Here is a 23,966-nt window from a genome sequence, read left to right as displayed (position 1 = left end):
AAGTGATGTTCTGGAGAAGCTACACCCAATACATTTGGGGACGGTGGTTCCACCTGCAGACTGCCCATGCTGCACTGAAGTTAGGAATGATAGAAAATTGATAGGGAAGCAAAGGCACATCAGCAGAAATCTATGGCCAGCAGAGTTAAGGGAAATAAGGAGTATAAGTATAATAGGCTCAAAAAAAGAACCCTGACAATGATATTAGCCTATTTCTAGTTGGAAATGGTAGAATTATCATAATAATGCTATAGTAGGAAGAGCGCCTGAAATATAAGCCCTTGTATTAGAGGCATGGTATGAGACAAAACCTGCTCCCAAAATTTGGCAAAAATAGGGCTAATATTGCAAATACACATTCCTAAGAAGTGTTCATCAAAATGTACTTTGGCAAAAACATCCCAGTATTAAATACCAGAACATCCTGATATCAAGGATGGTACAAAAACATTACCCAAGCGTAACAGGAATACACTGTACCCTCCTAAAAGTGATAGTTTACCCTCCTAAAAGATAAGGTCAGGATGACTGTACGTAATAATGTTTTAATCAAACCAACATATATAAGATAATGGCTGATAACTAGCGACATCAGGGGGCAGTAACTATGTTAAAGGGCAGTACCAGCTTGTTTGTATCGTGGTATAAAAATGTATCTCAGAGAAAGTATCTTTGTCTGGCCTTAGAGATGAACAAAAAGTCCAGCCATTCACTGAGCTGGTCTGTTGTTACAGGAATACATGTATTTGCAGTACAGTAGAATCTACGGAATACTAGTACCATGCTTTGTCAATGATAAACCTGGCTGGGTGCCTTTGTCCCTTAACAGATCTTGTGGCTGTTGTGTGGTTCGCTTGAGGTCTGCTGTTCCAGCTGTCTGAGCAGGGCTGGGGTGGTACACAAAGAAAACACATATGCGCACACAGCTAAGCATCTGTCAACATCTAACCACAAATGCAAGAAAGGCGGAAGCATTCAGTATTTCTATTCTATATTGGGGAACCACAGATCCAGTCTCATCATATGAGGAGGATAACGCTATTTCCATTCCACTAGCATCTCTGGAGGATGTTACATTAGCTACTAAAGTCAAACATTTTTAAGTCAGCAGGTCCAGATTTAAAACTCTTGGCCACAAGTTTTATAAGAGTTGGCTGAGGAATTCATTGGACCATAAATGTTGATTTTCAGTAAGTTTTGGAGTACTGGGATAGATCCAGAAAGCTAATATGCCAATTTCTAAAAAGGATAAACAGAACAACCCAAGTAATTATAGGTCAATGAACCTGGCATTGATCCTGGGCAAGATAATGGTGCAGCCAATATGGGACTAGATTAATAAAGAATTAAAAGAGGATAATTAATGCAAACCAGCACATGTTTGACTTGGTACTGCACAACAGATTAAAAAACTAGAAAGATAAAAAGTAACATGGCACACATTAAATGGATTAAAGTCTGGCTAACTCATGGTCTCAAAATGTAATTGTAAACAATGAATTGTCATCAAGCAGGTATTTTTTCCAGTGGGGTCCCACAGGGATGAGTTATTGGCCTTATGCTATTTAACATATTTATCATGACTTGAAAAAAAAAGAAAAAAAACCCACCACCATTAATAAAGTTTTCAGGTGACAAAAAATGATGGAAACAGTAAATAATAAAAGAGGAAAGGTAACTGATTCTGAGCAATCTCAATTGCTTGGTAAGCTGGGCACACGCAAACAAATGTGTTTTAACATGGGCAAATGTAAACGTATGCCTCTAGGAACAAAGAACTAGGCTATACTTACAGGATAGTGCCCTATCCTGAGAAGCAGTGACTCAGAGATTTGGGGATTATGGTGAATAATCAGCCAACCATGAGCTTCCAGTGTGACATTGTGACCAAAAGAAATAATTCTTCCCAATTTTTAAGTGAGGTAAACCACTAAACAGGTAGAAGTCACTGGCTAAGTCCTGGAACCAGGGTTTGTTGAAATGCTAAACCATCTTTTGACAATAGTGTCTTCTGCACAGCGACTAGTTCAGTTCAATGACTAGTTCAAGTGGAATGAACTAAGTCATTGAACTGAACTAGTCTCTGTGCAGAAGACGCTATTGTCAAAAGAATTAAGAAACCAATAGGAAGTTTAAAAAGCAAGGAAGTTTTTCTCCTTCCAATCTATGAATAAAACTTGAATGTGCAGATGAGATACACTAGTTTCAAAAATCTTGAAGGACATGGTGACCTGCAAACAATCAGTTCAATTCACCACTACACTTCCTTTGTTTAATAAACCAGTTTTAAATGCAAAAATACTAACTTTTTTTTTTTAAAAGCAGCAAAAAGAGTCCAGTGGCACCTTATAGACTAACAGACGTTCTGGAGCATGAGCTTTCGTGGGTGAATACCCACTTCGTCAGATGCACGTAGTGGAAATTTGCAGGGGCAGGTATATATATATATGCAGGCAAGCTAGAGATAATGAGGTAGTTCAATCAGGGAGGATGAGGCCCTGTTCTAGCAGTTGAGGTGTGAAAACCAAGGGAGGAGAAACTGGTTCTGTAATTGGCAGTACTGTGAACAGCTTGCCAATTACAGAACCAGTTTCTCCTCCCTTGGTTTTCACACCTCAACTGCTAGAACAGGGCCTCATCCTCCCTGATTGAACTACCTCATTATCTCTAGCTTGCCTGCATATATATATACCTGCCCCTGCAAATTTCCACTACGTGCATCTGACGAAGTGGGTATTCACCCACGAAAGCTCATGCTCCAAAATGTCTGTTAGTTTATAAGGTGCCACTGGACTCTTTGCTGCTTTTACAGATCCAGACTAACACAGCTACCCCTCTGATACTTAACTTTTTTTTTTTTGTGTCCAACACATTTGAGGTAGTTTTATTTAATAAAAAACTCAAGTGTTATTTCTGTACATTCTTAACTTGAATTTTCATCAATATAGAGTTTGACACAAATAGTAAAAAAACCTAATAAATCATTTTTCCTTTTCTAACAAAAATGGAAAAGTTAAGAATCTGAACAAATGTAAGTTAAGCTATATAACTGCTTAAATGAATATGCATAGATAGCGTATCCTCATAATTAGCAAAAAGAAGCACCAAGTTTAGTGTAAAGGCTATATTTAGTCGCAAATCAACATGTTTTATTGGTTACCAAAGAAAATCTACTTTTCTTAAGAAAATAACTCAAAATTACAAATGGAAAGCATGGTTAAAATGAGTGCTTAAATCAGGGTTTCTTGCTTGCAGATTTAAACTGTGATTAAAATTGGTGATTTAAATCAACCCACCCTGGCTGTATGTTTGACTGTCAAGGCTACTGAAGATGAGTGGGGAGAAGAATAACCTCTTACATTTTTAGTTAGGGACATTATAATTCAACTAAATTTCTGCAGAACTTCTATATCACCTTAACATATCTGTTCTCAAAATAACTTCTTTTGATATTCAATTTTTCATTTTTGTATTAATTCCATTATAATGCAGTGTAAAAGATAACCCATTAAATTAGCTAACAGTGATTTTGAAAGCCATCTGAAGCATGCTATTCAGTATTGTAGGAGGAAGTGAGGCAATCCACACATAGCCCTCAAATTAATAAAACAGTTAGTTTCCCCCTCTATTAAAGCTGAGTCACCAAACTGAATTGGGCATCCAACTGAAGCTATTTGGGACATGGAAACTTTTGTATATCTGTGATGCACCGACCTCTCAAGTGTGCCAAATTTTTGTAGGATGTTCCACATTTTGGTTGCATCACAGGGCAGGTGACATTCTGCCAGGACAGAAGAGCATACAACAAAGTAAGTTTAGCCTAAGGAGCCAGAAGGCATAGAGTTCAAATGTCACCTCTACTGATGTGTATTTTGTTACTGTGCACTTCAAAACCCTACTTATCGAGCAAGCATTTGTACCCCCTGCCACAGAAGGCAGTCAAGTATCTTTCGCCCCATTATAAAAAGGTTGAGAGAAAGGCTGCAGAGTCACTTCAGGAAGAGCTGAGATTAGAACCAGGTTTCCAATATGAGAGATTCAAGTTTCATCCATATTGCTTTTCAAAATGAACTTGCCAAACTAGTGTGCTCACTTAGATGAAACTACTGCTTTAGCTCCTAAACAATACTTCCATCCTGAAGCCAAGAACCTGGGATTCCTGATCCGCAGTGTTCTATTGTTCTCTAGAAAATAGCTGTGTAAATCACTGGCAGAACATGTATTGCATATATTCTGTGTGTCTGGTCCACAAAGAAGATAGCTGTTACTCCTGTAGATCAAATGGTAGAGATCTGTGCCAGGGTTCTGAAAGTCCAGGTGTAAAGTCTACTGGTTTCCATGTGGGGATTTCTTAGGGTGGAATATATTGGAATTTGTATTCCAGTTTTTTGAAAAAAGAGTGCTCTAGTTAAGTCACATTAAGAAAAGCCGTCCTTAATAATGAGCTTTACATTTAAAAACTATTATAATCTGTCAATTATAGCATGAGGAACATCACAACTCAGGTGTTCCACCTCTCTATTATGATAAAGTACCATGCACACTTATACTGCAATATACAGACAGAAGTAGTCACATCTAGTACCACTAAGTAGGATGTCTTCTACTAAAACATTTTAAGTAACCTCCTGTAGTACTACAGTTTCTGAAGATGTAGGTAGATTTTTTTTTCCTCTGCGCAACAGTAGATTCTTAAAACAGCCTTATGTAGCAACTATCAGATCAGACAAACAGCTCATTCTGTTCCAGAGTTCTTCAAAAGGGGTCTTAATTCAAATGCAGTGCTAAAAAAGTTAAGTTTCTTCCTTCACAGGCAAACTGACACTATGTATGATCCTGCAAAGGCACTCTATTCATTCTAAGAAAAAGGAGACTGATGGTTGGAAGCTAACGTTTCTAGTATAATGCACATAAGCTCCTGGAAGAGCTTTGTAAACATCTAGGCTATGCCTACACTGCACTGCAGTGCAGACTACAGGGGTGTTAACTGAAGAGTGCATCAAAATGTTGCTCTCTCAATGCCCTGTATGGACTATGCTGGAGCAAACTAAAAGGTACCTACTAGGGTTCATGTTAACATGGTCCTCCTTCACACAGGACTATGTTAACACGAGCAAAGTACCTTTTAATTCACGCCTGCTGCATGTTCAGTGGCACAGTTCGAGCACAACATTTTGGTGTGCTCCGCAATTCACACCCCTGTAATTCACACTGCAATGCACTGTAAACAAGCCCAAAAGATCATGTTACTCTATAGGCATAGTTACACTTCTGAAAGCAAGTGATTAGCAAAGATCTCTGAAGAGTTGTTGTATGTAGCATTTCATATTAGTAGTGTCTGTTTCTAGTCAGAAGTGTTCTGTTTAATGCATACTTGCACAAGAGCGTTTTCTTGAAGAACAGAATGTATGACTACACAGACTCTCCAAAAAATTTAATTTGCAGCTTTGTGTTTAAACACAAGCAAGATCAATAATGCCTCGTGCTGAAAATGACAGCTGCTCAGTGCTAGAACTAGTAGAAGCAGAGGGCTCATCTACATGGGGAAACTGACTGGCATAACTACAGAGGTATAACTGTACCTTTATAGCTATGTGATATGAATGCTTTTCTGGAACAGAAGTGACTTTATTCCAGCACTAGACTAGCTAAATAGTGACTGCAAAGTTCGAATTATTTCATCTTTTTAAGAAAATGCCATTAAAACTACATTAAAGCTACTACGCTGAGCATATAAAAGTCAAAAGCCAAATTTAAAAGTTGCATAACAGTAACTGCTTTTGGTTTCTCAGTGTTTCAGCCATAACAGTCCCTATTTCAGCTTCTTTGTTGGTGCCCATTGCCTTAAGACCCTGAGCGTCCCTAAGAGTTTGCATTTGACTTCATATCCAAATGGGTGAATATATTGTGGTAAATGTGAATTGTCTGTAAAGGTGTACTTTAGAGAGCTACAATGTAGCTTGTTTTTGCCTTTGACATGCACAATTTGGAGACATTTTTGAAAGCTCCCCCAGTTTCTCAACAACCCTATACCACTATTTAGATACATGTGTCTACAGTTAGCTCCTGCCCCAGAGAAGTATCACAGCATATTTATCAAAAGCTTATCAATTTCCTTTGACATACATCACAAGGTGATTTCCAGATTCCAGAATTGCATAAAGAAGTTCCACACTTCAGGAGAAATGCGATTTTATAAAGGATATTTCCAGACAATTACAGTTAATTTTTCCACACTTCCCATATAATCAAATAAGCAGAATGTATGGAGAAACCAAAAGGCAGAACAGCTTTACACCAAGTACCAACCAAAACCAAAAGAGGTTTTTGGGGGCAAGGAGGTCATTGAATAAGCCAATTAAATCAAAAAGTATTAGGAGGTTGTCAGGGAATTCAGGTTGTCCTGGCAACCTAAATTAATTCCCTTTGCTTTATTTAAGAATAGTACCTCCAAGCTGTTTAACTATTTCAAGGAAAACATTACCTAGCCTTATGTGATTCCTGTGCTGAAAGACCTTACAGTCTCTCTTATGTGTACGTGCAATGGTGCCAAGAGTTTCTTAAACTAGTGAGAAAATGGCTTGCAGAATTAATGCAAGAGTCAGATCAATGAAAGAGTGACAATTGCCTTGTTCCTGAAGAAAAAATAAATAAGAGTTGTGTGAAAGACCCATGATTATTCTAAAAGTCAAATGGACTAATTTGTAGTTCAACAGCAGAACAGCATTATTATACAGTACATTTTGATCAGCATTTGACTTTCTTTTTTATTGCAACTGGGGTTAGTGGTGAGAATTAATCATTCAACCGACCAATTGACAGTATTAATAGAACAGAACATTTAAAGGTTTGGCAAAAACTAACTATGCACAAGCAGTAAACAATTACAACTGTAGATTTATATTCCTTTATAATTTTTGCAACACTGCACAAAACTAAGAGTGAATAATAAGACAGCAGGCAATATTACTAAGACATATGCAGTAAGACCAGGAATGAACTTGAATTTTTTTCTTGACTGCAATATCAGTTGCCAAAAACATTAACTTTTATGGTGGATTGACTTGTTTTATGTATTTTAATTAAAACTGGTAAGTCTCCCATTTAAGTTCGTGTTCTTAGAAAACAGTCTTACAGACAGGAAAACTTTCCATTTGACGACTTGTTTTCAAATAATACTCTTATGTTGACCTTATCTAAGGTGTTTGTATCCAAATTCTTATTTTTGTACAGAAGTTTGTAGCATTCATTCCATAAACCTTTGCATAAAGACCAATTTCACCTAGCAATAATAGATGTTTCAAATGATATTTACATATATTTTGGACTCAACACACCAGCATGAAGGAGGCAGTGATTACTTATGTTTCTGCTTAGAATAATCTGAGTTAGTGTACTATACCCAGACAAACAACAAATCCACATGTTGAAACTACAACTTTACAAAACATTCAAAGTATGGTTTGAAAATATGATGCATCTCTTTATGCCGTATGTGATCACTAAAAAACACAAGCTATGGCAAAAGAAACTGTTGGATCACCACTTACATAAGTGAGTTAGTCTGTAGAAAACCATCAGCATGCAGGTTTATACCTAGGCTTGACAAGATTCGATCTAAAAATCGATAGATGTCAATAAACATCAATTTCCAGTGACATGCTGAAATCGATGAAAAAATATTGACCGGTAGGTAACAGTGGGCAGGAACACAGCCTCCCCCATTTGTGCCTGCAGGGAATGGGTGTCACTGGCACTGTGGTAGCACAGAGCGCACACTGCAGCCCCACTGTCATGTGAGTGAGGGAGTGGGTCTATGACAGACCTTCTGCAACTCTGCTGTCAGGGCCCCACTCCCTCACTCATCAGCCATGAGTGTAGGAGTCATCCCCAGACAGGCACTGTTCAACAGCAGCATTCTGTGCCCAGGGCTCATTGTCCTCCTCACAGTCCTAGCTGGGAGGTATCTGCTCTGCCAGGCCAGGACTGCAGCCTCCCCTGCAACTTGAGCCCGAGTGTCTTGGCCCTCTAAGATTGGCAGGAAGCCCCTGCAACACCACTTCCCACACTGTGCTAACTCTAACACCAATTCTCTTCCCCTTGATATCTAACAATTGAGAAAAAAGATACAAAACAAAATAAATATTAATAGTTGAAGTTAGAAAAAATTAATTGAATTTGCCAAGCCTATTAATACTATAAAAAGTGTTAACAGCTAGAATACAGTTTGAAAACAAATTAGAAATTAAGCTAAAATTTGTAAAACTGGCAACTTCAGTTGGTTTGTATGACCTTACCTCAATCAACTTATTGGCATGTTCACGGAAAACCTGTGCATACTCCTTAACTTCTTTTTCATTCCCATTCTTGGCAGCTTCAATCAATACTAAAAGTGGAACGTTGGTTTCCAGAAAAGAATCGGACACATGATCCATAACAGCTTTGCGGAGCTAAGAATTAAAATGAAAATTAGTTGGGTTTTTTTGGCACACAGTTCAACTGCTGTTTTCTTGCATCTTATTAAGAAGAAAATGTTTGCCACAATAAGGATCTTGATTATTTGTTTAGTAATTGCTCCATCTGTTGCTGTGTGAGACCAGGGCTCTCTCTATTGGCGTTGGCCATGCAGTTTTTGCACCAATTTAATCAAACTGGTTAAGTCAGTGCAACAACTCATTTGGGCACATTAATATTTATTTAAAATGTAGAGATATTGGCTTAGCTTCAGTGACTAAATCTGCGCTTTTTCTGCTGAATATTAAAATTAACACACCATTATTTTTGTATTTAATTCAATGTAAGGATTTTGAAAAGTTAAAAAACTCAACTCTCCTATATATTTTGCTACTTCCACATTTGGTTTTACAGTGAACTTTTTCTCCTTTAACAGTGAACTGTCCTTAAGTGTTACCATTATACACACACTTGCTGCAGGTGTATGTGTTTGTAATTTGAGTCCAAAATGTTTTATTTTAATTCAACATCCAAAATCTCTTCTCTGTATGGTTATCTATAGAGGATTACAATTCAGACCCTAATACTGTCACCCAAACAAAGTGCTGCAAGCTTCTAGCTTTCAATGAACTAGGCAAGAAAAAAAGAGCAAAACGACTGCCATTACGGAACACAGAGTACTCAAACAAACCAAACGTTTCCAATAGGGAACATTCAGAATTGTATTATTTCTATAAACACTTACTACATTACATTAACATTTTATTTATTCTGTACCTGTCTACGCAGGTCCCTGGTCTTTTTAGTCATTTTGTCGATTGCAGAATTCAGTGCATCACTTCTTTCTTTGCGTCCAGCCTATATAAAAAGAGAGGCTACGGTAAGTACAATATTTTATGTTGGACAGGAGACAGTATTCACCTCTTTAAATAGTAAGAAAAATAGCAGGTTATACCAATGCAAAGCTAAAAATGACCTTTGGATTCAACCCCTTATTCAACAAGGCTATTGGTGTTTCTTCCCATCTCATGTTTTTCTTCCACTACATTTTCTCCTTAGAGGAACTACGGGAAAAGTTAAGGGGTTTTCAGAAGTTTAAGCTAGAGACTGATTCAAAAAAGTCTTCAAATACAGTGTGTTGGATCCCTTCTTGATCGATCTGACAACCCCACAGTTTCTTGTGCTAGAGCCACTCTGATTCAGACTTGCAGCATGTCCTGTATGAGAGCTCTGATTAAGTCCTGAAACTCTTAAGACCTTCATCAGAAAGCATGAAAGCTAATGGCTCTGACTCTCACCTTGATATAAAAAGATGTAGACAGTACACACCCATTTGATGGCTGACCTTCACCCAAATATTTTAAATATTAAAATGGATAATCCAAAGTGGTCACTCATGGGACAAGAAGCATTCCCTAAAGAGTTGTGCATTTCAGATCAACCATAGTGGACAATTCACATGTAGCCAAAACCGTAAGCCACAATTTAAGTACTTTTAAATACAGAAAGCTTAAAAAAAAGCATTTAAGTGTAAAAATCCAACACCAATCTCAAAACCAAAACCCACGTAAGGAGGAGCAGTGGATTCCATGAGTAGGGGATCTAGGCAGTGTTGTAACCTTATTTCTTCTTTGCAATTTCGCTTTGATTAAGCAGACATGAGGCTTAGAGAATACTGAGCTCAAATGTAATTATTTATATTAAGGAATTCTAACAATGATCTTAACACATATGGTTAGTTTCTAGTTCTGAATATACAGTATATAGCTTTAAACTAGCCTTTAAGCAATCACAAAGCAATTTTATGAAGTTCTGCACTATGCTCTTGTAATTATACTGCTGAGAGAAGACGAGATTAGCCGCCATTAATGTGTGTGTACGCTGAGAAAAGAACACATTAACCACCATTAATGTAAGTGTAGGCTAATTATCAAATGATAGGTTGATTTGGAAGACTTGGATCAGCAACTCTGAAATCTTAATCAAAGATCTGGAGTTCTGCATAAACCAGATTTTATGGGATTAACCCCAACTGGGAACAGCAAGGCTGGGTTTATTTTGATCACTGTTAGGCTCATGTCCACACTACAAACTAAAAGTGACCGACACTAGGTTGTCTTACATGTCCATACTGCCCTCCTTCTGTCAGCGCTGCACATCCTCACTAGAAGCACTTCCACCAACTTAACAGTGGCCGGCTCTCAGCTCCCCACTCCCTGCCAGGAGCCTGGGAGCAGGGCACTGGGAGCCCAGGCAGCAGCCAGGCTCTAGTGGGAACCCTCCCCCCACTCTGGGGTGACAGCTTGAGCTGGGAATGGCCTTCTTGTCAACTTCACAGCTCCAGTGCACAGCCATGAAATTGACAAGAATGATAGCCAACAGCCAATGTAAGTAATCCATAGTGTCTCCACCTACAGTGCATTGCCTTACTACAATGACAGAAGCCCTTCGTCACTCGTGGAGGTGGATTTACATTGGTGTAGTAAGGCACTTACACCGGCGGGAGCAAGGCTGTAGTGTGTACACTGACAATTAGGTTGATGTTAGGGTGACCAGACATCCTGATTTTATAGGGACAGTCCCGATTTGGAATCTCTTATATAGGCTCCTATTACCCACACCCCCGTCCCGATTTTTCACATTTGCTGTCTGGTCACCCTAATTGATGTAAGCTGCCTTATGTTGACTTAACTCTGTAGTATAAGCCAGCCTTAGTTACCAACCATGATATCCAAGGTCAACTAAACTGATTCTCTGTCACAGAAAGTGGTTACAAGACAAAAAAGCACTGTAGATTGAAGTTACTATTGGAACAAAAATTAGTTTAGCTATTCCTCTTCCTAGCATCACAATGCAGCCTATTAAAAATCTCACTCCACTCCCTGCCAAAAAAAAAAAAAAATGTATGTTAAATTATACAGAAGAAAAACTAATGATTCTAATTACTATACACTTATGTTTCCTCATGTTTAAAGTTTACATGTAGAGAATTCAACCAGAAAAGCATCGAGTTCAAAGAGCTCTGGTTTACTGCTTATGACATTATCTTTACTTTGTCTAAAGCTTTTAGTTGATATTTATGACAAGTTTAAACAAAACTGAAGTGACTAATAGCATACTCTGTAGAAGCAGATTCGTGTGCTGTGATTCAATTTAAGATGAAGCCTAAACTCTGAATTTACTAATTTTGTCTTAAACTAGCCAACCTAAAAAATAATCAATTTGTTTGTGTTACTAGGGAATAGATATTTATGGTTCATTCACCAAAAGCAGATCTTAGTAGCCGTTATTTACTGAAATTTGCATGATTTCTGTATGTTTTCCAAGTTACAATTGTTGTCAGTTGTTGGCTGCATGTGGGTTCTCTCTGCATGCTGCACTGGCTCTGGCCAGTTAGCCCGTACAGCAGACTTCGATTGAACTTCTCAGGAAGACCACAGACTCTGTTTGGTGGCTAAGGCGCTTGGCCAGGTTTATTGCTGACAAAATATGGTATTAGTGCCCTATACACGTTACAAGTACACTTAATACATGTATGCCCATGACAATGGACAGCTAAGTGAGTGGTGGGACTTTCTGCTCCCTCCTCGGCTGGATCTCAGTGACCCCTCTTTGATACACTGATGCAGACAAGATGCATGTTGTGCGTCTGATGCGGCTAGTTGCCACCCCTTGTCTTGTACATGTTGGTTCAATCAAAATGTCTCTAGCCATCAGCCTGTCATCCTGACCTTATCCTTAGGAAAGGTCAGTGTGTCCCTGTATCTTCGGGGAGTGAGTTTACACTCTTAGTATCGGGATGCTCTGGCATGATCCTTCTGGAATATGATTATGTAAGTGTCCAATGCCTAGCACTTAGGAGCATTTATGTTTTTGCCAAGTTCATGTTCCGGACAGTGAACCTACAAGCAGGCATGTTTTGTAACCAGGCCTGACTTTTGCTCATATGCTGACTCTTGCTAACCCTGCTTTATATCAGCAGGGCCTGATCTGTTTGGGCCTTAGGCCTTACACCAGATCCTTTATATCAGGCCTCATGTCTCAGGAGCTCTCTCTCTACACTACAGCAATATGATCAATTCAAAAATGTAGTTCAAAATCCAGATTTTCTGCTATGTCTCCTTGTTTAATAGAGGACGATATATTCTATACCAGCGGTTCTCAAATTGAGTGACAACCTCATTTTAGTGCAGTCACCAGGGCTGCCTTAGATTTGCTGGGGCCCAAGGCAGAAGCCTGAGCCCCACCTCCTACGCCTGAGGACTCTGGCCCTAGGAAGTGGTGTTCCGATTACAGGGACCCTGCCTGGGGCTGAAGCTCTTTGGCTTTGGCCCTTCCCAACCCAGGGCTCAGGCTTCCGTCTCCCCTCCAAGGGTCATGTAGTAATTTTTATTGTCAGAAGGGGCTTGTGATGCAATGAAGTTTGAGAACTCTTGTTCTAAACTACTTTAACTTGAAGATAGAAACCCAAATATTTGGGTATTCCAGGAAATGAAATTTAACTTATGTATAGCCTCAAGTTGTTCCAAAATTAAAATGAGCAGCTGTAAATTATTTCCAGTGTGTTAGCTTTACAAAGCACTGAAGTATACAGGCTCTAGACAATGCTGAATAAGACAGCTTTCTCAGGATTTCTCTAGTTTCTCTACATTTTGCCCTTCAGAGGGCTGCGTTGGCAATCTGCCAGCAGCCAAAGGGCTGCATTTATTTGGCATAAAATGAAGCATATTTTAGCTACCCATATTAAGTAAGAGGTCCCAGCAACCAATGCATCATTTTACTGCAACCAGTGAAAAATGGAACACGGCAAGTTGGGGCCTATAGTCTTGTTGGGCCATATTTGCATCAAAGCCACAGGCTGCACTGGCAGAACTCTAGTGTAGTTTAGACTACATAAGTCTAGATTCATACATAAGGGACCACGAGGATCATCTAGTCTGACCTCCTGTATCACCCAGGCCATAGAATTTCACTCAGTGATTCCTGCATCCAGCCCAGCAATTTGTGGTTGAACTAAGAGCATGTCTAAGGTTATGTCTACATTGCACTTTTGTGAGTCTGGGATGTTAAAAACAAACAAAATCACCCCACCCCACCCCCGACCAACAAAAGTTTTAACAAAAAGCACTGGTGTGTACAGCGCGTCGTCAGTAGGAGAAAGCTACTGCCCCTCGTTGGGGGTACTTTTATTTTGTCAGCAGGAGAGTTCTCCCATTAGAAAAAGTAAAAGCAATGTCAGTATCTAGAGGACTTTGAGTTAAGCGTACACCTTCATGAACCTATCATCTACTCTGGGTTGAGAACAAGATTTGTGGATGGCTTGACCTCAGCTGTAGGTTTGCCAACTTCATTCAAGAGGAGAGTGTTTGTAATCGCTTTTTAGCTTTAAATGGGGGAAGGAAAAGTTCATTAAAACCTTGAGATGAATAATCCATTTCACTCAATTACAAAGCTCTATTTGGATAATAATAATAATAATAAAAGCTAATCAAGTTCTCCTAAAGCTGTTAATCTCTCACAAAAATTTATAACCAGCTTGTAAGCTAAAAGTAGCACAAAAATTGATGGTTGTGGCCAATGGAGGGATGACCATTTAAAGCAGCAAGGATTGGTAATGGGCATTAATATATGGTAACTACCCAGAAACCCATTTATTTTCTGACCTGAGTGTAGCTGTGGTTCTTTAATGAGAACTCCAAAGTAAAAGAAGAGTTGGTTACATTACAAAAACCTACAAGTAGTACAGTAGAAACTCATTAGTGTACAAAACAAAGCAGCTTCACTTCATATCTCAGCTACGCAACAGCTCTGTAGCGAGAGCTCATAACTAAGATACCATTGCTTTTAATATCTGAACTAAAGTATTTTGACTGGTAGACTGAAACGTCAATTAATTAAACCGAAATACATTTACTGGAATCTATTCTGAGAGAGAGCTTTTCTGTTTCAGAATAGACAGCTTGTCTTGTGAATTGTAGAGTGTGCAAACTGGGTAATATGCAAAATGTCCTAGTCAAAATTAGTGAAGTTCTTTTTTGAGATTAGTGTTTAGCACACCTTCCTTTTGGCCAGCCAGTACTGAAGGAAGTTTTACCTAAAAGCACACCTCCAAGTGCAGCAATTTTACCATGAAATGCTAGGACAGCTCATTACTCTGGGAGTGCTCAGGCTATCATGGTTTAGCACACACTTTTCTAGAAACTTGAACAGTTTTCTTAGCACTTCACTTACATCTGGGTCTAAAAAGGATAACCTTCCACACTCCTTCACTATCCTAGCATACTGACTGTAAACAATTCCAGGTTGTAAAATAGTGCTTTGACCTGACTGAAGTTGCAGGTCAGAAAATAGATGGGTTTCTGGGTAATTTTTGTCATTAAAACTTTTGTTGGTCGGGGTTGGGGGGTGTGTGTGGTTTTTTTTTTTTACACACACCCCTGACCAACAAAAGTGCAATGTAGACATAACCTTATACATGCTCCTAGTTCAACCACAAATTGCTGGGCTGGATGCAGGAATCACTGAGTAAAATTCTATGGCCTGGGTGATACAGGAGGTCAGACTAGATGATTCTCGTGGTCCCTTATGTATGAATCTAGACTTATGTAGTCTAAACTGCACTAGAGTTCTGCCAGTGCAGCCTGTGGCTTTGACGTAAATATGGCCCAACAAGACTATGCGCCCCAACTTGCAGTGTTCCATTTTTCATTGGTTGCGGTAAAATGATGCATTGGTTGCTGGGACCTGGAGTCTCTGCAACCCTCACCTCTTACTTAAAAATATGGGTAGCTGAAATATGCTTCATTTTATGCCAAGTAAGTGCAGCCCTTTGGCTGCTGGCAGATTGCCAACGCAGCCCTCTAACGGGCGAAATGTGGAGAAATTCTGTGAAAGCTGTCTTATTCAGCACTGTTGGTGGCTGCACTCTGAGGCCACCAAATATCTGTTGCGAGAATCCCCTGGACTAGATCATGAGGGTCCCTTCTGACCCTGAAGTCAGAGTCTATGTACTTTTCTAGCGGATTCCTTTACCATAACATCCAGTTCTTCTTGAATCAAGGTGTAGCGTGAAACAGAATTCTTGTGAGGCCTTTTGGTACCACTAATGTTACTGGGAGAGAAATGTTGTTATCCCCTTCCCAAATACACACCCTTTCAACTTTGCTGCAAAATACTTGTTATGGGAGAAACCAGTAGATGACATTGCTACTCATAGTCTTAATTTTTTTTTCTGAGTATGCAAGCAAGTTTTCACGCTTACAAGTAGTGCTGTATTGTTAGTTTTGCAAGCAGCAGGAGCTTATTCTCTGCTTTTAACTAGAATCGTTTCTGGAAGCACAGTGGACCCCTGGGATGTGGGCTGAGTTTCCTGAAAGAAGGGACTACTCGCATACCTAGAGACTCCATGTCACTGATTTCTGAAACAGAAAGCCAACCTGCAATGTGCCAAACATCAAGCATTACATGGCAGAAGGGCAACATGCTTCATGAAGAAAAAGAAAAAAGGCTTTATTGCATTTGGACAGTAACCCTCCTAAGCATTAGTTTACCACCACATTAGGATTGTGTAATTCTCATCTGTGTTAACCGGTACCACCAGCAAGATGATACCGGTAGGAGAAGCAACACAACTGATCTGAAAGAAATTCTGAAGTTTGGATAACTGGTAACATTCATAAGAATTACACAGGATATCAATTCTTTGCCGTAACAACTTCTGAATATAGAATGCCATATTCTTGCAATGGCAGGATGAATTTTACAAAGATTACAGGTAAACATCTTTCAAAAACAGAATGTTTTTTTATCTAGCTAGCTGCTATGTCATACGTAACTTCAGGTATACTTTCATAGTGGTTCCTTAAGGAAAAAGGCAATTCAGTGCTTATGCTGGGTATATTTTTGTTAATCAAAATATTTAAATTTTTAAATTAGCTTGTATGATTTGTTTGCAAGAAATTCCTTCTGCAGGGGTTCTCAAAAAAATTTTTGGCGGACTCAGTGTGGCCACCAACTCTTGCTGGTGGCCACGCTGACCATTTTTCCTAAAACAATTAACTGTAGGAAAAACAAATAAATATGCATATACACATGTCCAAATCCTTGTAATTTATTTATGTAGGGTTTTTTCAGACTTTGTAATAAAAATATTTTACAGTTGTGTCTATTCTTTACTGGACCTAAACAGAATACAAAAATAAATAAGGTGTTTTGCATATTCTTGTCTTTGTTGTTTTTCTTTTGCTTTTTTTACTTGCGCTTTTTCTTCTTCTAATACTTGCTACCTGGTAAGTCTTCTGCTGTGAAAAGTGATATTTGTATGTTTGTTAATACCACTTTTCACAGCAGAGTTAATTTGTCCCAGGGCTTCCTGGAGCTGAGTAAGTCCTGAATGGGGAGGTGGGTAGGGAGGCAGCAGGGCCCAGGGACGGTGGCAGGGGTAGAGAGCCTGGAACCAGAGCCTCTCACCATGTGGACAGAGCCTGATGTCCCATGGCCAAAGCCTACCTCCCCTATCCCTGGGAAAGGGGCGGAATTCACCAGCTGCCTGCACCTCTACAGTTAGTATCTCAGGAGGGGGGCACTACCCAATCTCTGCTGGTGGCCCTGGGAGAGGAGCCACTGCTTTCTCCTCCCGCACCCATCAAAGCCCAGATGGCTGTGGCTGCAAGGAAAGGCTCTGGTGGCCGCATGTGAGAAACGCTAGACTAGAGCAAACTTGGAAATATTTACAGTGTAATTTAATACACAACCAGCACATTTTCTTTATTATAGTCAATTAGTGTTCATATGTGCCTCTCTCACACCCAAACTTCTAATTAATGCCTCAATGAAGTCATAGCTCTGTTTAGAGCAGAACAGTCCACCACAAAATGACAACTTCACTACAGGATTGAAGAGAATGAAGAGTTAGGGAAAGAAGGCACAAAGCTTTGTTTAAACTCAAAACACTTTATAATCAGGGTTACTGCTTTCTGAAGTGTGCACAGAATTGTTTTGTTTTTAAGTCCTGTATTTGAGTTTCGCACCTTCCCTATCATTATGAACGTCCCTTAAGGCCATCTTACATTAACATGAAAGGTATTCCTTCTCTGCAGTTCATGCATTGAAGACATTTCCATGTCACTGTATGGGGCTCAAAATGAATAGCCCGTTGTAACAGTTTAAAATGCACCTCATTACATTATAGCTCCAAGTTACAGGGTAAAGGAATTAAAAAAAAAAAAAAAGAAGAAGAAGAAGAAGAGCATACTCAAGGAAACAGAAGAGGAAAGTTAGAAACAAAATGATCTGGGTTAAAGCAGCCTTACCAAAAAATAGCCATGAAAATTCACCAACTCATTTACCCTTTATTATCAGTTATCATGGAAAAGGAGTGGTATTTGTGTGTGTCCAAAGTGCGCACAGCTAGTCAAGAGTATAGATCCTCTAAATCTGGTTGAATGTGTGAGCTCTTGATAAGAGATACTGATTGGTCAGCAACAGTGCAGGCAGACAGCTTTACAAGCTTTCCCAAGAACACAGTTCTACCAAGTATCAGAGGGGTATCCGTGTTAGTCTGGATCTGTAGAAGCAGCAAAGAATCCTGTAGCACCTCATAAACTAACATTTTCACCAGTAACTGCACACCGCCCCATAATAACTCTAGCTCAGGAACCAATCCAGGCAACAAACCTCGATGCCAACTCTGCCCACACTGCTGAGCTTCAGTTCATCAGCAAATTTGACACCATCAGCTCAGGATTAAACAAAGACTGTGAATGACTTGCCAATTACAAAACCAGTTTCTCCTCCCTTGGTTTTCACACTTCAACTGCTAGAACAGGGCCTCATCCTCCCTGATTGAACTACCTCATTATCTCTAGCTTGCCTGCATATATATACCTGCCCCTGGAAATTTCCACCATATGCATCTGACGAAGTGGGTATTCACCCACGAAGGCTCATGCTCCAAAACGTCTGTTAGCCTCTAAAGTGCCACAGGATTCTTTGCTGCTTTTACAGTTCTACCAGTGCATCTTAATTTTAAACATGCAACATCACTGCTGTTCAGGCCTGGACATTCTGTTGCACAGATTCCCAGCAAAACTAATGTGAACTTCTAGTCATAGGAGGGGAAAAAAACCAACACAAAACAAAAAAGCTAACTACTAGTGACTGAAGTAAACCATCAAACTCCTCACTTGACCGCAAATGTGATTTGAGCCCCAGCCTGAACTGCAGAGCACATAGCTTTACCTCCACCCAATCCCCAGGAACAATAGTCATCTGCAGTTTTGTTAAAATTGAGAAAAATAGGATTTTGAAAGTGGGGAAAATCTAATTTGATTCTAAGGAAAACAAATTTCACACACTTGAAGTTAAAGTTTTATTTTTTCAGAGAATTTGTCACTCTTAATTGTAAGTTTATTATTTTGTTACTTTTGTTCACATCTCCACTTAGTTTCACCTCCCCATATTCCAACAATATCTAAGCAAAAGGTTTTCCTTCTTGTTCATTCTAAAGAAAGAAGAAATGTAGTGGCATACAGCTCTAAAATGCCAGATAATTCACGTCACTGTACCAGTTGGTGCTAATCAGCATTCCCCTATTACTACTCAAACAGTATGTGCACATTCCCTATTAAAGTTCTTTATGTGCAGGAAAATACAATATAAAATGAGCAAGAGCCAGCATTAAAAGACCCTTCACAATTCTAGCTGTACACTGCTTGAGGCTGTCTGAAGATAGTAAGCAAAATGTACTATAGAAAAAACATTAAAAATCATTCTTACTCCTTGAATTGTATGGATGAAGTGTTCTTACAGTTGATTTTTCCCCTCTGTCAGTAGTTTAACAGGATCACAGTATGCACAATAATGCTTTAAAACAGAAAAGCTTCTGGAAAACCCAAACAAAAGGAACGTCACCAGGTGACGTCAGCCTATATACAGTTCTGTGTGGTCGCAGCGCATAAGCAAATCCATTCTTGTACCGTTTCCCTGAAAAGCTTTTCAGTAAATGCACTCATGCTACTACAGGAGCTTCTCTCAGCAATAAGCCACCCATCTGCCATCAACAAGTTAAGACTAAAAGAACCCACAGCCGTGGAAAAAGACCGTGAGCTTCAATTAAACCACAGAGCAGTCACAGGAGGAGGAAAAAACCAACAACTTACATTCAGCATTGATTCCACAATTACAGACCTGTCACACGAAATCAAGCCAACGAATTTAAAAGGAGTATTTTGAGAGAGCATGGTGGATTCAGTCTTACATTAATATCGAAGGACACTAGAAAACAGTAAATTATTCAAAGGCTGTCTTACAATGGAGCCTTTTACAGACTCACTGCGTTGAGTTTAAAACTACGACTGAATGCAACCTCCAATGTACTCAAAAGAATGGGTAAGTTTACACATTTATATATACCTTTTATGATGAAAAACAGCTATGCTTCAGAAAAACAGAGGTACTAAAAATAGATTTTCTGAACTGAAGCCTTTTAATGGCTTGTTCACATTGTCACTTGTAATCTTCAATACTGTAGATAAAGATTTGTATCAAGGACAATATCTACGTACTCTATTTAGTAAGTTAGTTCTTACATTCAGAAGAAGCTTTTTAGAGATGCATGAAAGTAATCTGCAGTGAAATCTTTCACTATAATGTTCTAAGTGTACATGATCTGATAAGAATATCCTATCTTGTTGTTTCCCTAAATTATATTCTGCAGGCTTACATTTCAAGTGGCCATTAGGGGCTCCTATGCTGGCAGCACTATATGCAATGAGTATGATTTTAAAATTGCTGCCTGCCTTGGGCATGGCTTGTCCACCAAAATGTCGCTGTGAGAAGCTGCTCTTTTACTGTGACTCTCAGGGGTTTCACTCAGTGCCAAACACCACTGACAAGGGCTCTCTAGGTTTGTCACTGAGGCACAATTATATTTCTGAACTTGAAAGGGATCAATTTGCAAGCTTCAGTCAACTTACTTGGCTTCACTTAGATCATAATCAAATTGCAACAGTAAGAGAAGATTCTTTTCAAGGACTATATAAACTTAAGGAATTAATCCTAAGTTCAAATAAAATATTTTATTTGCCAAACACAACTTTTAGTCAACTGTTGAACCTGCAAAATTTGGACCTCTCTTTTAATCAGTTATCCTCTCTGCATCCTGAGTTGTTTTATGGACTTCGCAAACTGCAAACCTTGCATTTACGTTCCAACTCCCTGCGGACTATCCCAGTCCGCCTTTTCTGGGACTGTCGTAGTCTGGAATTTCTGGATTTGAGCACAAATCGCTTACGAAGTTTGGCTCGCAATGGATTTGCAGGATTAATCAAATTGAGGGAACTTCACCTAGAGCACAACCAGCTGACAAAGATTAATTTTGCTCATTTCCTACGGCTAAGCAGTCTGCACACCCTCTTCTTGCAGTGGAACAAAATTAGCAACTTGACATGTGGGATGGAGTGGACCTGGGGTACCCTAGAAAAGCTAGATTTGACTGGAAATGAAATCAAAGCCATTGATTTGACGGTTTTTGAAACTATGCCTAATCTTAAAATACTTCTAATGGATAACAACAAGCTAACCACTCTGGATTCCAAGATCTTAAATTCACTCATATCCATAACTACAGTGGGCCTCTCCAGCAATCTGTGGGAATGCAGTCCAAAGATATGTGAATTAGCCACATGGCTGAGTGCTTTTCAAGGTCGGTGGGAGCACTCCATACTGTGCCACAGCCCAGACCACACCCAAGGAGAGGATATTCTAGATGCAGTTTATGGTTTTCAGCTTTGCTGGAATTTATCAACTATTGTTACATCCATGGTTACAAGTTACAGATCTCCAACTACTGAGTATACAAAAAGAATAAGCTCATCGAATTTCCATATGGGAGACAAAGAAATTCCAACTACTGCAGGCATAGTTGTTACTACTGAAGAACATTTCACTGAACCAAACAATGCCATCTTCACTCAACGGGTAATTACAGGAACAATGGCTTTATTATTTTCTTTCTTTTTTATCATTTTTATAGTGTTCATCTCCAGAAAATGCTGCCCTCCCACATTAAGAAGAATTAGGCAGTGTTCAATGATTCAAAATCACAGGCAACTCCGATCCCAAACACGGTTACATATGTCAAACATGTCAGACCAAGGACCATATAACGAATACGAAACCACCCATGAAGGACCTTTCATCATCATTAATGGCTATGGACAGTGCAAGTGTCAGCAGCTGCCATATAAAGAATGTGAAGTATAATATCTACAAGTCATCGAAAATTAAAGCAGATAAGTAACCTATTTTAAAATTGATGGGGACCTATGATTCTAATTTTTACAAATGTTGACATAAACCCTAATTTTCAAAAACTATTTAATGGAAGCATTGTTTCTGAAGTGGTGCAGTATTTTAAAAGTTTTGTTGTTTTTTTAAATAAAACCATATTTTCAGTGTTAAAGCAACGATTACATTAAATTTGCACTCAATGTTTGAAAGTCAAAAAGATGCTCACCTCAAAACATGTAAAATGTTTCATGTTATGTAATTATATGACTGTGTAAACATTTATACTTAAGTCTCCATAGTCTACTTTTTCTAATGAAAATAGTCTGGGTGAAAGGAATCTAGATATGTGTACAGATATCTGTGAGGGAACATGCATTACATTTGTTCCATTGTAGCTATGTGATCACAAACATTCCAGTTGGCTCAGTTCACTTTTCAAGGTAGACTTACAGGAAGATTTTCCTTCTGTGATAATCTGATTCTAAAATCTACAGTCAGAGAAGAGGAAGAAGGGGATTTTTCAAGTGTATTGGAGACTGGTGATTTTAAATACTGTTTTCCTACCTCCGTATGGATAGTCAGCCTTGCCTAGATGTACCTTTGCTAAAGCTCACAGCAAATTTACAACACAGCAGTTTTACAGTTACAAACTGACTCTGTAAATGCTTACAAAGTACTCAAGTGCTTATGTAGGAAGGCTCGATTCAATGCCATCAATTCTAAGTATTCAATGTGTTTATCAAATCAAACCAGAGGTCTAATAAGAGTTAATTGGCATAGCTTTTCAAATAAATTTAGGCAAATTATTTGGGACCATGAAAGAAAGGTATTTCAACAGCTTCTCATGTGTAAATACCCTGCATGCAAATTTTAATTAAAAGTAAATACCAATTTTGGGGGTAAAAAGAGACTAGGGAGGGAAGAAGCCTCTCCTCTCCTCCCCACAGCAGTTTCTTCATCTTGCCTAGAAGCTATTTTCATGCACTAATGTGACTGGTTTCTCTGGAGACAGAATTAGCCCCTGCAATATAAGCTTTCACTTATTCTATTCTTGTGAAACTCCCAATCTTCCCAAAGTCAAGGTAGTTAAATCCAATCTCATATCACTTAAGTATAAAACGAAACATTTTTCAATTAAATACTTTCTAAGCTAATTATAATTTATCAGCTGAACAATTAAAAGAAAAAAGTTTAAGGTCATATGCTATCTGCATTTTTTTTTTTTAAATAAAATTACTCACCTTGGAAACTTATTTTCTTTTATCCAGAAGTAGCATGTGCTATAAACACTATTATAAAATTACATGTAAATATTTGGAGACCTATGCAGCCACAGTGGTATAAGACACCACAAATAAATATAAAATTACAATATTTTTAAGAAAATTGCTCAAATATTGTAAACTTTAACCAAAGTTACTAGATGGGGGGGGGGGTTTACAGGGGGGAGGGGATTTATATATATAAATATGTATATATATTTAAAATGTGTTCTGAGTCAAATGCTGCAGTGTTCGACAATTAGCAGCAGCACACAACTGGAGAAAACAATTCCTCTGTGTTGACATACCTTGAATGAATCAGCAATTACAGTATGTTAATTATGTGTTGTACTAAACTTCTAAAAACTTTTCGAACAGATAGTCACTGCACAAGTCTGTTTGCTTATCATTCAGCATTATGTTTACACACACACACACCCCTACATATTTAGGGTACAGTTATACAACATTGTTATGTTTTATTGTGAAAGGAATAGGTCTCAAATACATGGGGCTTCAGATAATATTTTTCATAAATATTTTTAAATTATTCTTAAGCTATCCACATGCTTCCGATTACCTTTATGTCACATGAAACTGCAGTGTCACAACTTAGCAAGAAAACAATATATACATTTTCTTATTCTCCATGATTTTGTATTCTATTAAGGCAAGTGCATTCAGTAAAGGCTAGTTTCCCATAATTTTTTAAAATGAATCCATCTGCTGTTAGAACCTGAATATAGACTGATTATCTTGCATTACAAGTATCCCAACTACTTTCAGCCATATAGAGTACCTTCTATGCAGACAGAGGAAGTGGTAGGAGGAGGAAGAGAAGGGAATGTTTTGATGATTAAATCCTACATGCGGTGACAGGCCAGATCAAAAGTTGAAAAAATAGATTTACTGGCACTACTGGTGATAAATCTTTTATCTTATTAAAATAAGTGTTCGTGG

The 23,966-nt window shown here is 38.6% G+C and overlaps 2 protein-coding genes across 2 annotated transcripts in view; one reads left to right on the top strand and one right to left on the bottom strand.

Moving 5' to 3' along the window:
• The window catches only part of CTNNA1 (catenin alpha 1), a 220,490-nt gene that overhangs the window by 82,212 nt on the left and 114,312 nt on the right, over positions 1–23,966 (bottom strand). The window contains 2 exon segments of the mRNA XM_030574175.1: positions 8,298–8,450; positions 9,232–9,312. Of these exon segments, the coding sequence (XP_030430035.1) occupies positions 8,298–8,450; positions 9,232–9,312 (234 nt within the window).
• LRRTM2 (leucine rich repeat transmembrane neuronal 2) lies at positions 19,252–23,237 on the top strand. The gene is made up of 2 exons (XM_030574174.1): positions 19,252–19,842; positions 20,171–23,237. The coding sequence occupies exons 1-2, from the start codon at positions 19,839–19,841 to the stop codon at positions 21,715–21,717; spliced, it is 1,551 nt and encodes a 516-aa protein (XP_030430034.1). The 5' UTR covers positions 19,252–19,838; the 3' UTR covers positions 21,718–23,237.

Source organism: Gopherus evgoodei, chromosome 8, assembly GCF_007399415.2.
Source record: "Gopherus evgoodei ecotype Sinaloan lineage chromosome 8, rGopEvg1_v1.p, whole genome shotgun sequence".
Classification (NCBI taxonomy): Eukaryota; Metazoa; Chordata; order Testudines; family Testudinidae; genus Gopherus; species Gopherus evgoodei.
Note: the sequence above shows the minus strand (reverse complement) of the source record. Positions and strands in the feature narration are given on the sequence as shown.